The sequence below is a fragment of the Spermophilus citellus genome (genome assembly GCF_964194105.1).
Source record: "Spermophilus citellus genome assembly, chromosome: 1".
Lineage (NCBI taxonomy): Eukaryota > Metazoa > Chordata > Mammalia > Rodentia > Sciuridae > Spermophilus > Spermophilus citellus.
Window position 1 is genome coordinate 224447068 of NC_138182.1, and position 12641 is coordinate 224459708.

Consider the following 12641-nt stretch of genomic DNA (forward strand, 5'->3'; position numbering starts at 1 on the left):
TGAGCAAGTCCCATTTGTTGATTCTAGATATTAATTCTTGTGCTATGGGTGTCCTATTGAGGAATTTGGAGCCCGACCCCACAGTATGTAGGTCGTAGCCAACTTTTTCTTCTATCAGATGCCTTATCTCTGGTTTGATATCAAGCTCCTTGATCCATTTTGAGTTAACTTTTGTGCATGGCGAGAGAAAGTGATTCAGTTTCATTTTGTTGCATATGGATTTCCAGTTTTCCCAGCACCATTTGTTGAAGATGCTATCCTTCCTCCATTGCATGCTTTTAGGCCCTTTATCAAATATAAGAAAGTTGTAGTTTTGTGGGTTGGTTTCTGTGTCCTCTATTCTGTACCATTGGTCCACCCGCCTGTTTTGGTACCAATACCATGCTGTTTTTGTTACTGTTGCTCTGTAGTATAGTTTGAAGTCTGGTATCGCTATACCGCCTGATTCACACTTCCTGCTTAGCATTGTTTTTGCTATTCTGGGTCTTTTATTTTTCCATATGAATTTCATGATTGCTTTTTCTATTTCTACAAGAAATGCCATTGGGATTTTGATTGGCATTGCATTAAACCTATAGAGAACTTTTGGTAATATCGCCATTTTGATGATGTTAGTTCTGCCTATCCATGAACAGGGTATATTTTTCCATCTTCTAAGATCTTCTTCAATTTCTCTCTTTAGGGTTCTGTAGTTTTCATTGTATAAGTCTTTTACCTCTTTTGTTAGGTTGATTCCCAAGTATTTTATTATTTTTGAGGATATTGTGAATGGAGTGGTTGTCCTCATTTCCATTTCAGAGGGTTTGTCGCTGATATACAGGAATGCCTTTGATTTATGCGTGTTGATTTTATATCCTGCCACTTTGCTGAATTCATTTATTAGCTCTAATAGTTTCTTTGTAGACCCTTTTGGGTCTGCTAGGTATAGAATCATGTAATCTGCAAATAGTGATAATTTAAGTTCTTCTTTTCCTATTTTTATGCCTTTAATTTCTTTCGTCTGTCTAATTGCTCTGGCCAGTGTTTCGAGAACTATGTTGAACAGAAGTGGTGAGAGAGGGCATCCCTGTCTTGTTCCAGATTTTAGAGGGAATGCCTTCAATTTTTCTCCATTCAGAATGATGCTAGCCTGGAGCTTAGCGTAGATTGCTTTTACAATGTTGAGGTATGTTCCTGTTATCCCTATTTTTTCGAGAGTTTTGAACGAAAAGGGATGCTGTACTTTGTCGAATGCTTTTTCTGCATCTATCGAGATGATCATATGGTTCTTATTTTTAAGTCTATTGATGTGGTGAATAACATTTATTGATTTCCGTATATTGAACCAACCTTGCATCCCAGAGATGAATCCTACTTGATCATGGTGTACAATTTTTTTGATATGTTTTTGAATCCGAATTGCCAGAATTTTATTGAGGATTTTTGCATCTAGGTTCATTAGAGATATTGGTCTGTAGTTTTCTTTCTTTGAAGTGTCTTTGTCTGGTTTAGGAATCAGTGTGATGTTGGCCTCGTAGAATGAATTTGGAAGTTCTCCCTCTTTTTCTATTTCCTGAAATAGCTTGAAAAGTTTTGGTATTAGTTCCTCTTTAAAGGTTTTGTAAAACTCTGCTGTATACCCATCCGGTCCTGGGCTTTTCTTAGTTGGTAATCTTTTGATGGTTTCTTCTATTTCCTCAATTGATATTGGTCTGTTTAGGTTGTCTATATCCTCCTGTCTCAATCTGGGCAGATCATATGATTTAAGAAATTTATCGATGCCTTCACTATCTTCTATTTTATTGGAGTATAAGGATTCAAAATAATTTCTGATTATCTTCTGTATTTCTAAAGTGTCTGTTGTGATATTGCCTTTTTCATCATGTATGCTAGTAATTTGAGTTCTCTCTCTTCTTCTCTTCGTTAGCATGGCTAAGGGTCTGTCGATCTTATTTATTTTTTCAAAGAACCAACTTTTAGTTTTATCAATTTTTTCAATTGTTTCTTTTGTTTCTATTTCATTAATTTCAGCTCTGATTTTAATTATTTCTTGCCTTCTACTACTTTTGCTGTTATTTTGCTCTTCTTTTTCTAGGATTTTGAGATGAAGTATGAGATCATTTATTTGTTGGTTTTTTTCTTTTTTTAAGGAATGAATTCCATGCAATGAATTTTCCTCTTAGAACTGCTTTCAGTGTGTCCCATAGATTCCGATATGTTGTGTCAGTGTTTTCATTTATCTCTAAGAATTTTTTAATTTCCTCCTTAATGTCTTCTATAACCCATTGATCATTCAGTAACCTATTGTTCATTCTCCAAGTGATGCATGATTTTTCTTTCCTTCTTTTATCATTGATTTTCAGTTTCATTCCATTATGGTCAGATAAGATGCATGGTATTATCTCTACTCCTTTATATTGTCTAAGAGTTGCCCTGTGACATAATACATGATCTATTTTTGAGAAGGATCCATGTGCTGCTGAGAAAAATGTAACTGCTTGATGTTGGGTGGTATATTCTATATATGTCAATTAAGTCTAGGTTGTTAATTGTGTTATTGAGTTCTATAGCTTCCTTATTCAACTTTTGTTTGGAAGATCTGTCCAGTGGTGAGAGAGGTGTGGTGAAGTCTCCCATGATTATTGTATGGTGGTCTATTAGACTCTTGAACTTGAGAAGAGTTTGTTTGATGAATATAGCTGCACCATTGTTTGTGGCATATATATTTATGATTGTTATGTCTTGTTGGTGTATGGTTCCCTTGAGCAGTATGTAGTGTCCCTCTTTATCCCTTTTGATTAACTTTGGCTTGAAATCTATTTTATTTGATATGAGTATGGACACTCCTGCTTGTTTCCGAAGTCCATATGAGTGATATGATTTTTCCCAACCTTTCACCTTCAGTCTGTGTATGTCTTTTCCTATCAAATGCGTCTCCTGTAGGCAGCATATTGTTGGGTCATGTTTTGTGATCCATTCTACTAGCCTGTGTCTCTTAATTGGTGAGTTTAAGCCATTAACATTTAGGGTTATTATTGAGATATGGGTTATCCTTCCAGCCATATTTGTTTATTTATGTTACTGAATATGGTTTGTTTTCCTCTTTGATTATTTTCCCCCCTTTACTGTCCTACCTCCCACTGTTGGTTTTCATTGTTGTTTTCCATTTCCTCTTCCTTTAATGTTTTGCTGAGGATTTTTTGGAGAGATGGTTTTCTAGCTGCAAATTCTTTTAACTTTTGTTTATCGTGGAAGGTTTTAATTTCATCTTCCATCTTGAAGCTTAATTTTGCTGGATACACAATTCTTGGTTGGAACCCATTTTCTTTCAGTGTTTGAAATATGTTATTCCAGGATCTTCTAGCTTTCAAAGTCTGTGTTGAGAGATCAGCTGTTATCCTGATTGGTTTACCCCTAAATGTGATCTGCTTCCTTTCTCTTGTAGCTTTTAAGATTCTCTCCTTATTCTGTATGTTGGGCATCTTCATTATAATGTGTCTAGGTGTGGATCTCTTATGATTATGCACATTTGGCGTCCTGTAGGCTTCTAGGATTTGGGATTCTGTCTCGTTCTTCCAGTCTGGGAAGTTTTCTCAAATTATTTCATTGAATAGATTGTTTATTCCTTTGGTTTGGAGCTCTGTGCCTTCCTGTATCCCAATGACTCTTAAGTTTGGTCTTTTAATGTTATCCCATATTTCTTGGATGTTCTGCTCCTGGTTTCTTAACAGTCTTGCTGAGCTGTCTATGTTCTTTTCAAGTTGAAATACTTTGTCTTCATTGTCTGATGTTCTATCTTCTAAGTGTTCTACTTTGCTGGTAGTATTCTCAATTGAGTTTTTAAGTTGGTTTATTGCTTCCTGCCTTTCTAGGATTTCTGTTTGTTTGTTTTTTATAACCTCTATCTCCCTGTATAGTTGATCTTTTGCTTCCTGGATTTGTTTATGTATTTCATTGTTGAAGAGATCTTTCATTGTCTGATTTTGCTGTCTAATAATCTTCCTTGAGATACCAGATCATCTGAAGCATGTATCTCCTGAATTCTTTATCTCACATTCCATCTGCTGCAGATATTACCTCTTCTAATGTTGAGTTGACCTGCATTGCTTGTGTTCCTTTCTTTCCTTGTCTCTTCATACTGTTCGCGTTTCTTTCTGCTTACTGAGACTGTTGTGTTGTTGAATTTTCCCCCTATATATTTGTATTACTCTTGTATAGTTGCAAAGTCTCCTGCGCAGGCGCGGGCAGGGGCTCTGCTCCTCCTCCAATTGGGGCACTGTGCCTACCACATCGGCAGGCCGCTGGGCCTGTTCTGCTGGTTGGTAGCAGGTGCGCCTACCTTGCAGGCGCGTGGGGCGGCTCTGCCACTCCCAGGTTGCTGGGCCTGACCTGCTGGTGGGTTGCAGGTCCGGCTACCTTGCAGGTGCAGGGGGAGGGTGCACACCTATTTGTATTTAGACAGTTACGCGAAATTGAGGACGTAATGCTTGGGATGAAAGTTGGGGGGAAGGGGAAGGTAGGTGCTCTTGAAAAGAAAGAAGGAGAGGGAGATAGATAGCATAGAGGAGAATGGAAAGAGCAGTAAACCTTGGAAGGGGAGAGAGAGAGGGAAAGGGAGAGAAAAAATTAAAATGAAATAGGAAATAAAATTAGGTCTTAGAGATCCATTTTCTTCTCTTCCCGTCGGCAAAGCTGTGCCCTCTGGGCTGAGTTTTGCCCTCAATGTGTCAACAGCAATCCCTGTAAGGCGGTTCCTGGGAATCTCTCAATCCTGTTGGTCCAGAGCCGTTTCACTTCTACGGCCCCTCCTCCCCTTCCTCCTGCCAGCCAGCCAGGTCCTGCTCACCGGAGGCAGTTCCCCAAGGATTTGGTTACACTTTCAGCCCCACCGAGTGCTCTATTTCCCTAACTACTGAGCACTCTCGCTGTCATTCATCTAAGCCCCAGTGCTGTGGAGCTGTGGTCTGGGAGTCAATTGTTTAATTTTTCCGGACCCCTTTGGTGGGCACACCTTTGGAATCTGGCAGCTAAGACCATTGGTGTCGCTGCTGGTGGTAAAAGGAGTTGGGGGTCGAGGATCCCCTCTACTTCCCTCAGCCCCTACAGTCACAACCACACTGCTGGCGGTAGGAGGAGTTGGGGGTCTGGAGTGTCCTCTGTTTCCCTCCGCCCCTACCGTCACACCCTCTCAGTTCGCGGTTGGGGGATTTGGGGGTGGGGGGTCTTCTCTGCTTCCCTCTGCCCCTACAGTCACGCCCTCGTCACTGGCAGTAGGGGGAGTTGGGGGTCGAGAGTCCCTTGGCCCTTACGGTCACGCCCACGGAGAGATTTTGAAGTTTCCCGGTTGTTTGTATCTGGTGTGGGTGGGAGTCACACACCTGCTAAAGTAGATTCCGCTGGGAAGGAATCTCTTTGGCCGAACTTTGGTGACTTCCCCTCTCTGCTATGGCGGGCCCCTGGCTCCTTGCCGGAATGTCCGAAGGGAGGGGTGGAACTGGCTTGTCTCTGGTCTGACACAATCTCTGGTTTTAGTTCCCAGTTCGCTATTTTGTAAAGGGCTGGTTAGATTCCCTTCATGCTGTCTCAGGGGGGGAGCCGTTCGCCGGGTGGGCGGGGATGTTGGTAGAGCCGGGAGGGCACAGGCTGTCTGCTGGGCCAGGCGGGGACACTTCTCGCTGCACCGGACCGCCGGGGACTGCCTGTAGAGCCGGGCAGCTGCGGCTGCGTGGCTACGATCCGGGCGGGTGGGGTGGCTGTTCGCTGAGTGAGAGCGGGGCCTCCCTGGACAGTGAGATGGCGGGTGCCGTCTCGGGTTCGGGCAGGGCACGCCGCTCGGGGCCTCCGGCCGCTTTCTGAAGCGGCTGGTGGCCGCGGGATTGTACCTCTGCACCCGCTGGGGGGCCGCCTGTAGAGCCGGGCAGCTGCGGCCGCGTGGCTACGAGCCTGGCAGGCGTGGTGGCCGTTCGCAGAGCGAGAGCAGGGCCTCCCCGGGACGGCGGTATGGCGCGTGCCGTCTGCGGGTTCAGGCGGACCACGCCGCTCTGGGCCGCTGGCCGCTTGCAGAAGCGGCTGGTGGCTGCGGGACTGGACCTCCGCGCCCGCGTGGCCGGCTAAGATCCACTTGTCTGGGACAAACTGACACTTCTAATAAACCTACCAATTCCCGGCAGGTCCCCTCTTAACGGAATTTTGCTAGAAGTTCCTCAGTAGGTAGACTGCCGCTGTTCCAATGGGTCTTTCTGATCCCGTTAATGTGGAGACATTGGAATCGCTGCTTCCTCGCCGGCGGCCATGTTGGATCCCCTTATGTGACCTTTTCTAACAATAGACCTCTTTCCCCTTCTTATTAAAAATATCTAGTTAGGAACAAATTCCACAAATGAAGCGTCAGTTTCTTTAAAATTTATAAGACATTTTGGGGCTCTAAAAATATTTGAATCTTTCGATTTATGAAATTAATATGTCATCATTTCTTCATATGTAAAGTATATGTAAGTCTCAGGAATAGCATTTAGACTCTTGCTTTTATAGATATTGAATGTATCCTACTCGGACCTGTAGTTATCCACTACCCCCAGTATTGTTGACTTCTACCTTATTGGCATGGGAGAATCTTCTAAGCAGACTTGAAGCTTACTCTAAGATGGTCTATTACCATTCTTTAAGATTAATTTGATAAACAAATTTCTTACAAAACTTTAATGGGAGAAATTTATGTTTCTTTAGCCTTACAATTATCCTAAGTAATTTATTTTAGGTATATGTTACCAAAAAGTTGCTTGTCTGAATAACCCTATTGCCACCTACTATAAACTAAAAGATTGGGTAGAAGACTACTTTTAAAATTTGTTAAGTTTTTTTTTTAATAATTCAATAAGCATTTGCTGAGGATTTAAATCAGTTGATGTGTTTAATAAATGTTGAATAGATTCATTTAGCTTATAAAAGATTCCTGCCTTTATGGAGTCATAGTCTAGTAGAAGAAGACAGTAATATGAAATAAATATACTACAGTCTTCCCATATACAGCCCCTTAACTCTGCTGCCAGCTATTTGTTTACATACTACCTATGTTTGAATGTTAATTCTCTCTTGTGCTCTATATTATTTGTTTGTAAAATGGGGATAATAGTAGACTATACTTTTCAGAATTGTTGAGGACCAAGAGAAGACTAGGAAAGATTCGGAATATAGGATTATTTTATGCTTCTGGTAGAGTAACAGCATAGTGCTGAGATCTTTGGAAATCAGGAGGGAATGTAAAGGAAAAATATGGTAGAACTGGAATTAATTGAAGGGAATGAGAAGGACCTGGTATAGGCAGAATGATATCCACCTCCTGCACTTAAAAAATTTGTTTTTTCCCAGGTTCTAATGCCTGGACCTGTGACTATGTTACCTTATATGACAAAAGGGACTTTGTTGATGTGCTGAAGTTCAGGTTCTAGAGGTGGGTAGATAATTTGAATGGGTCCAAAGTAATCCAAAATAATCCTTATAAGGAAAAGAAGGAGGCAAGAAAGTCTGAAGATGCCAGAAATAAAGATCAGAGTGATGTGACTGCTGGAAGGGGATCTTAAAACAGGGAAGGTGGGTAGCCTCTAGAAGCTGGAAAAGACAGGAGATATATTTTTGCCCTAGAACCTTCAGCCCTGTCACCATTTTGATTTTAGCCCCATAGGACCTGTGTTACCTTTCTGGCTCCAGCAATATAAGATGATAAACTTGTGTTAAATCACTGTGTGTTTGTGTGTGTGTGTGTGTGTGTGTGTGTGTGTGTGTGTGTGTGTGTGTTAACTTGTAGTTGGACATAATATCTTTATTTTATTTACTTATTTTTACGTGATGCTGAGTATCAAACCCAGTGCCTCACATGTGCTAGGCAAGGGCTCTACCACTGAGCCCCAGTCCCAGCCCCCGTTTGGGGTGATTTTTGACAGCTATAGTAAGAAAGTAACTCCAAAGGATAAAGATGTCACATACATGTATCAACTATTGACAATCCTGCCTCTTCATGTGGATTATTAAAATTACACAGCACTTGTTTTTACTTTGACAAGTTTTATAATAATATCCTTTTTAAAAATTTATTTTATACTGAAATTTTTAAAACTACACTTACCATATTTTGCTGTGTGTAGTACTTATTTACATAACCATTTTTTTCCTATCAGAATATAAGTTGGATGAAGAAAGAGTCTCATTCTGCTTTATCTTGTTTTTCCTTCTACCACTGAGTGATAGTGGTATATAAAAGTAGAACCTGTTCATAGTAACACTGAACATTATTAGAAATAGAATGGTAACCCTGGTGTTGAGTTTGAATTTTGGACAAAGGCATAATTCCAGTGCATTTCTTTTTATTTATCTTTTAAATGATAATAAGGTAGCTTTCTCATATTACAATAAGAAGAAAATGAAATATGAAAATGTTTTTGAGCTAAAACATTAATATTAACAATTGTTTAATATTTATTGATTTTTATTCCAATGTAAGAGGTATGCAGTTTGAAATACATGTGTTTAATAATGATTGTAATGATAATGAATTTCGTTTGTATTATTAAAGGGAGCTAGATAAGAAAATATATCTCAAAGAAAAAAGTAACAGGACAAAAATCATGGTATTTCATATGCAGTTAAAAGAAACCTTTGTAGTGTGTCAGGGGAATTCCTAAAATCTATGAAACTATTAATTGGAAAATGTCAAAATTATAAGTAAAGGCAGTCTTGGGTTTACCTCTTTGGTGTCAGTGGCTTTAATAATAGTTTAAATAAAATTCATCCCCCAAGGTCAGGTGTTCAGCTAGTTATATTACATTTCTCTACTGGTGCCACCAAAAAGGTAACTTGGATCAGTGATTAGCTACATTAGTGTGACAATTCAATCCCCAAATCCCTATTTGAGGATCTGCTTCTTTGCCACTTCCAGTAGCATTTAATTATGTTAGTTAGATGCTGGCAAGAAACAGCACATTTAAATGGGGTGATTAAAGAGAAGTTACTGAAGGACTGTTTATAAGGTGTGGGCAGGATTAAGGGAAACCAACAAGGTATAGTGTAGCACCCTTGGGCTAATGGCTAGCAATAGTGGAAAGCCTTTACAACACAGGATTAAAGAGGTGTGTGTGGAGCAGAGCCACCTCCCAGATCTTATAGGAGAGATCTACTTACAAGAATAGAGACTTTCAGTGGATGAATGCAGGTGCTACTGGTGATGCTAGCAGGGAAAGAATTCCTAATAATAAATGCTCCTCTCACCCCCTACCCCCTGTTATGCTTCCTATTGCCTGTATACAGCTTTAGGCCAGGGACATTGGGGTCTGCCTGAGGGAGTCTACAGGTCAGTCTCCGAGGGCACAGAGTTAGGGAAAGACAGAGAAGAGTGGGTTTACAAAACAAATAGAGGCAGTCCAGCTCACAATTCCACCCTTTTTGGCTCTGTATTCTAGCATGAAGTCCATGCTGTTTCTACAGTAATGCCTTTCCTACTACAATTAATTTTAACTGCTCATTTTTCTGGACAATACTTAATGAAAAAAATTTTAATTACTTTTTTATATTGAATGGAGAAAATGTTGTTTAGATAATAATTATTTGATTGTGAGTAATATTTGGTGGGAATCAAAATACAATTTTACAAGTTCTGGTTAAAAGCCACAGAAATTGTACAATATGATGAGCAGCATAATACAACCTCAACTGCTTTCCTGACAGAGAAGCAAAGATGAAAAAAGGGTAACAGAAGCTAGGAGAAAGCAACAGAGGTTAAACATTAAAGTTAAGTCGTCTTCTTAAGACAGTTTTTACCCAGAACGTCTGAGTGTGCATTCACAGTTGTATTTTTCATGTAGTCTTTTAAGACATGCAGAATATTTTGCTAATTTTACATTTCATCAAGCATATTGCATTTAAATTGAATTATACATATTTAATATGAATAATCTCTGTCTCTTTCAGAAATAGTTGTTGCTGAAAGCGTAGTTGTTATAAAGAAATTACTGCAAATGCAACCTGTACAACATGGAGAAATTATTAAACATATGGCCAAGCTCTTGGACAGTATCACTGTGAGTATTCCTTAAGAAGTTTTAGTAAACTATATTTTGTTAACATAAATGGTCTTTCTCCAGTGTAGTGGTTAAGAGAGCTGAGGTGTCTGGCTTCAAATCCTGGTTCTAAAGTTTCATACTATTAGGAGAGAATTACAGACCTGAAAAGGGGAAAGCATGGCATGAACCTTGCAGTGTTGGATTGGAAATGAAGAGAGCAACGTGACCTTTGTGACTTTTTTTTTTAGCAATGTTATGTAGTCTATAAGTGTGCATATATGTGTTGGTCTAAACTTGTGTTATATGTTAATATATATATTATATATATGTTTATATATAATTATATGTGAATATATATATAATATATATATAATTTCATACCATAAAATTTAACTTTTAAAAAAATTTTAATTTTTTATATATGACAACAGAATGCATTATAATTCATGTTACACACGTAGAGCACAATTTTTCATATCTCTGGTTGTACACAGTGTAGAGTTACATCCTTTTGTGTCTTCATACATGTACTTAGAGTAATGATGATCATCACATTCCATCGTCTTTCCTACCCCTATGCCTCCTTCCTTCCCCTTCCTCCCCCTTTCCCCTTTGCCCTATCTAGAGTTCATTTAATACCCGCCCCCAGCATATTATGGATCAGCATCCTTAAATCAGAGAAATCATTCAGCCTTTGGTTTTTGGGATTGCCTAATTTCACTTAGCATTATATTCTCCAGCTCCATCCATTTACCTACAAATGCCATGATTTTATTCTCTTTAAATGATGAGTAATATTCCATTGCGTATATATACTACATTTTCTTTATCCATTCATGTAATGAAAGGCATCTAGGTTGGTTCCACAGTTTAGCTATTGTGAACTGAGCTGCTATAAACATTGATATGGCTGTGTTCCTGTAGTATGCTGTTTTTAAGTCCTTTGGGTATAGACCGAGGAGTGGGATAACTGGGTCAAATGGTGGTTCCATTCCCAGTTTTCCAAGGAATCTCCATACTGCTTTCCATATTGGCTGCACCAATTTGCAGTCCCACCAGCAATATAGGAGTGTGCCTTTTCCCTCCACATCCTTGCCAGTACTTATTGTTTGTATTCTTAATAGCTGCCATTCGGACTGGAGTGAGATTAAATCTTAATGTAGTTTTGATTTGCATTTGTCTAATTGCTAGAGACGTTGAACATTTTTTCATATATTTGTTGGTTGATTTATGTCATCTTTTTTTGAATGAAATAAAAGCTATTTATTTTTTATTGATTTAAAAAATGACAGCAGAATGTATTACAATTCTTATTACACATATACAGCACATTTTTTCATATCTCTGGTTGTATATTGAGTATGTTGACACCAATTTCGTGTCTTCATACATGCACTTTAGATAATGATGTCCATCACATTCCACCATCCTTGCTAATCCCCTGCTCCCTCCTTTTCCCTCCCACCCCTCTGCCCTATCTAGAATTCATCTAATCCTCCCCTTCCCTACCTCACTATGGGTCAGCCTCCTTATATCAGAAAACATTTGGCATTTGTTTTTTTGGGGATTGTCTAACTTCACTTAGCATTATCTTCTCTAATGCCATCCATTTACCTGCAAATGCATGATTTTGTTCTCTTTTATTGCTGAGTAAAATTCCATTGTGTATATATGCTACATTTTTTAATCCATTCATCCACTGAGGGGCATCTAGGTTAGCTCCACAGTTTAGCTATTGTGAATTGTGCTGCTATAAACATTGATGTGGCTGTGTCCCTGCCAGTATACTGTTTTTAAGTCCTTTGGGTATAGACTGAGGACAGTGATAACTAGGTCAAACAGTGGTTCCATTCCCAGATTTCCAAGGAATCTCCATATTGCTTTCCATCTTCTGAGAAGTGTCTGTTCAGTTCCTTGGCCCATTTACTGACTGGGTTATTTGTTTTTTGGTGTTAAGATTTTTGAGTTCTTTATATATCCTAGAGATTAGTGTTCTATCTGATGTGCGTGTGGTAAAAATATGCTCCCATTCTGTCTCTATTCACTTGATTTATTGTTTCTTTTGTCAAGAAGAAGCTTTTGAATCCATCCCATTTATTGATTCTTGGTTTTAATTCTTGTGCTGTAGGAGTCTTATTAGGGAAGTTGGGGCCTAATCTGACATGATGGAGATTTGGGCCTACTTTTTCTTCTAATAGACAGTGTCTCTGGTTTAATTTCTAGATCCTTGATCCACTTTGAGTTGAGTTTTGTCCATGATGAGAGATAGGGGCTTAATTTCATTTTGTTGCATATAGATTTCCAGTTTTCCCAGTGCCATTTGTTGAAGAGACTGTCTTTTCTCCAATGTATGTTTTTGGCTCCTTTGTCTAATATAAGATAACTGTAATTATGTGGGTTAGTCTCTGTGTCCTGTATTCTGTACCATTGGTCTACCATTCTATTTTGGTGCCAATACCGTGCTGTTTTTGTTACTATTGCCCTGTAGTATAGTTTAAGGTATGGTGATGCTATCTGCTTCATTCTTCTTACTAAGGATTGCTTTAGCTATTCTGGGTCTCTTATTTTTCCAGATGAATTTCATGACTGCCTTTTCTATTTGTAAGAGGA

The 12641-nt window shown here is 39.2% G+C and overlaps 1 protein-coding gene across 3 annotated transcripts in view; it reads left to right on the top strand.

The window, feature by feature from the left end:
- The window catches only part of AP3B1 (adaptor related protein complex 3 subunit beta 1), a 263662-nt gene that overhangs the window by 127932 nt on the left and 123089 nt on the right, over window positions 1-12641 (top strand). For all 3 annotated transcript variants that reach the window (XM_081280210.1, XM_081280208.1, XM_081280209.1), the window contains exon 14: window positions 9940-10049. In XM_081280210.1, coding sequence (XP_081136336.1) covers window positions 9940-10049 — 110 coding nt within the window. The remainder of the gene's footprint in view (window positions 1-9939; window positions 10050-12641) is intronic.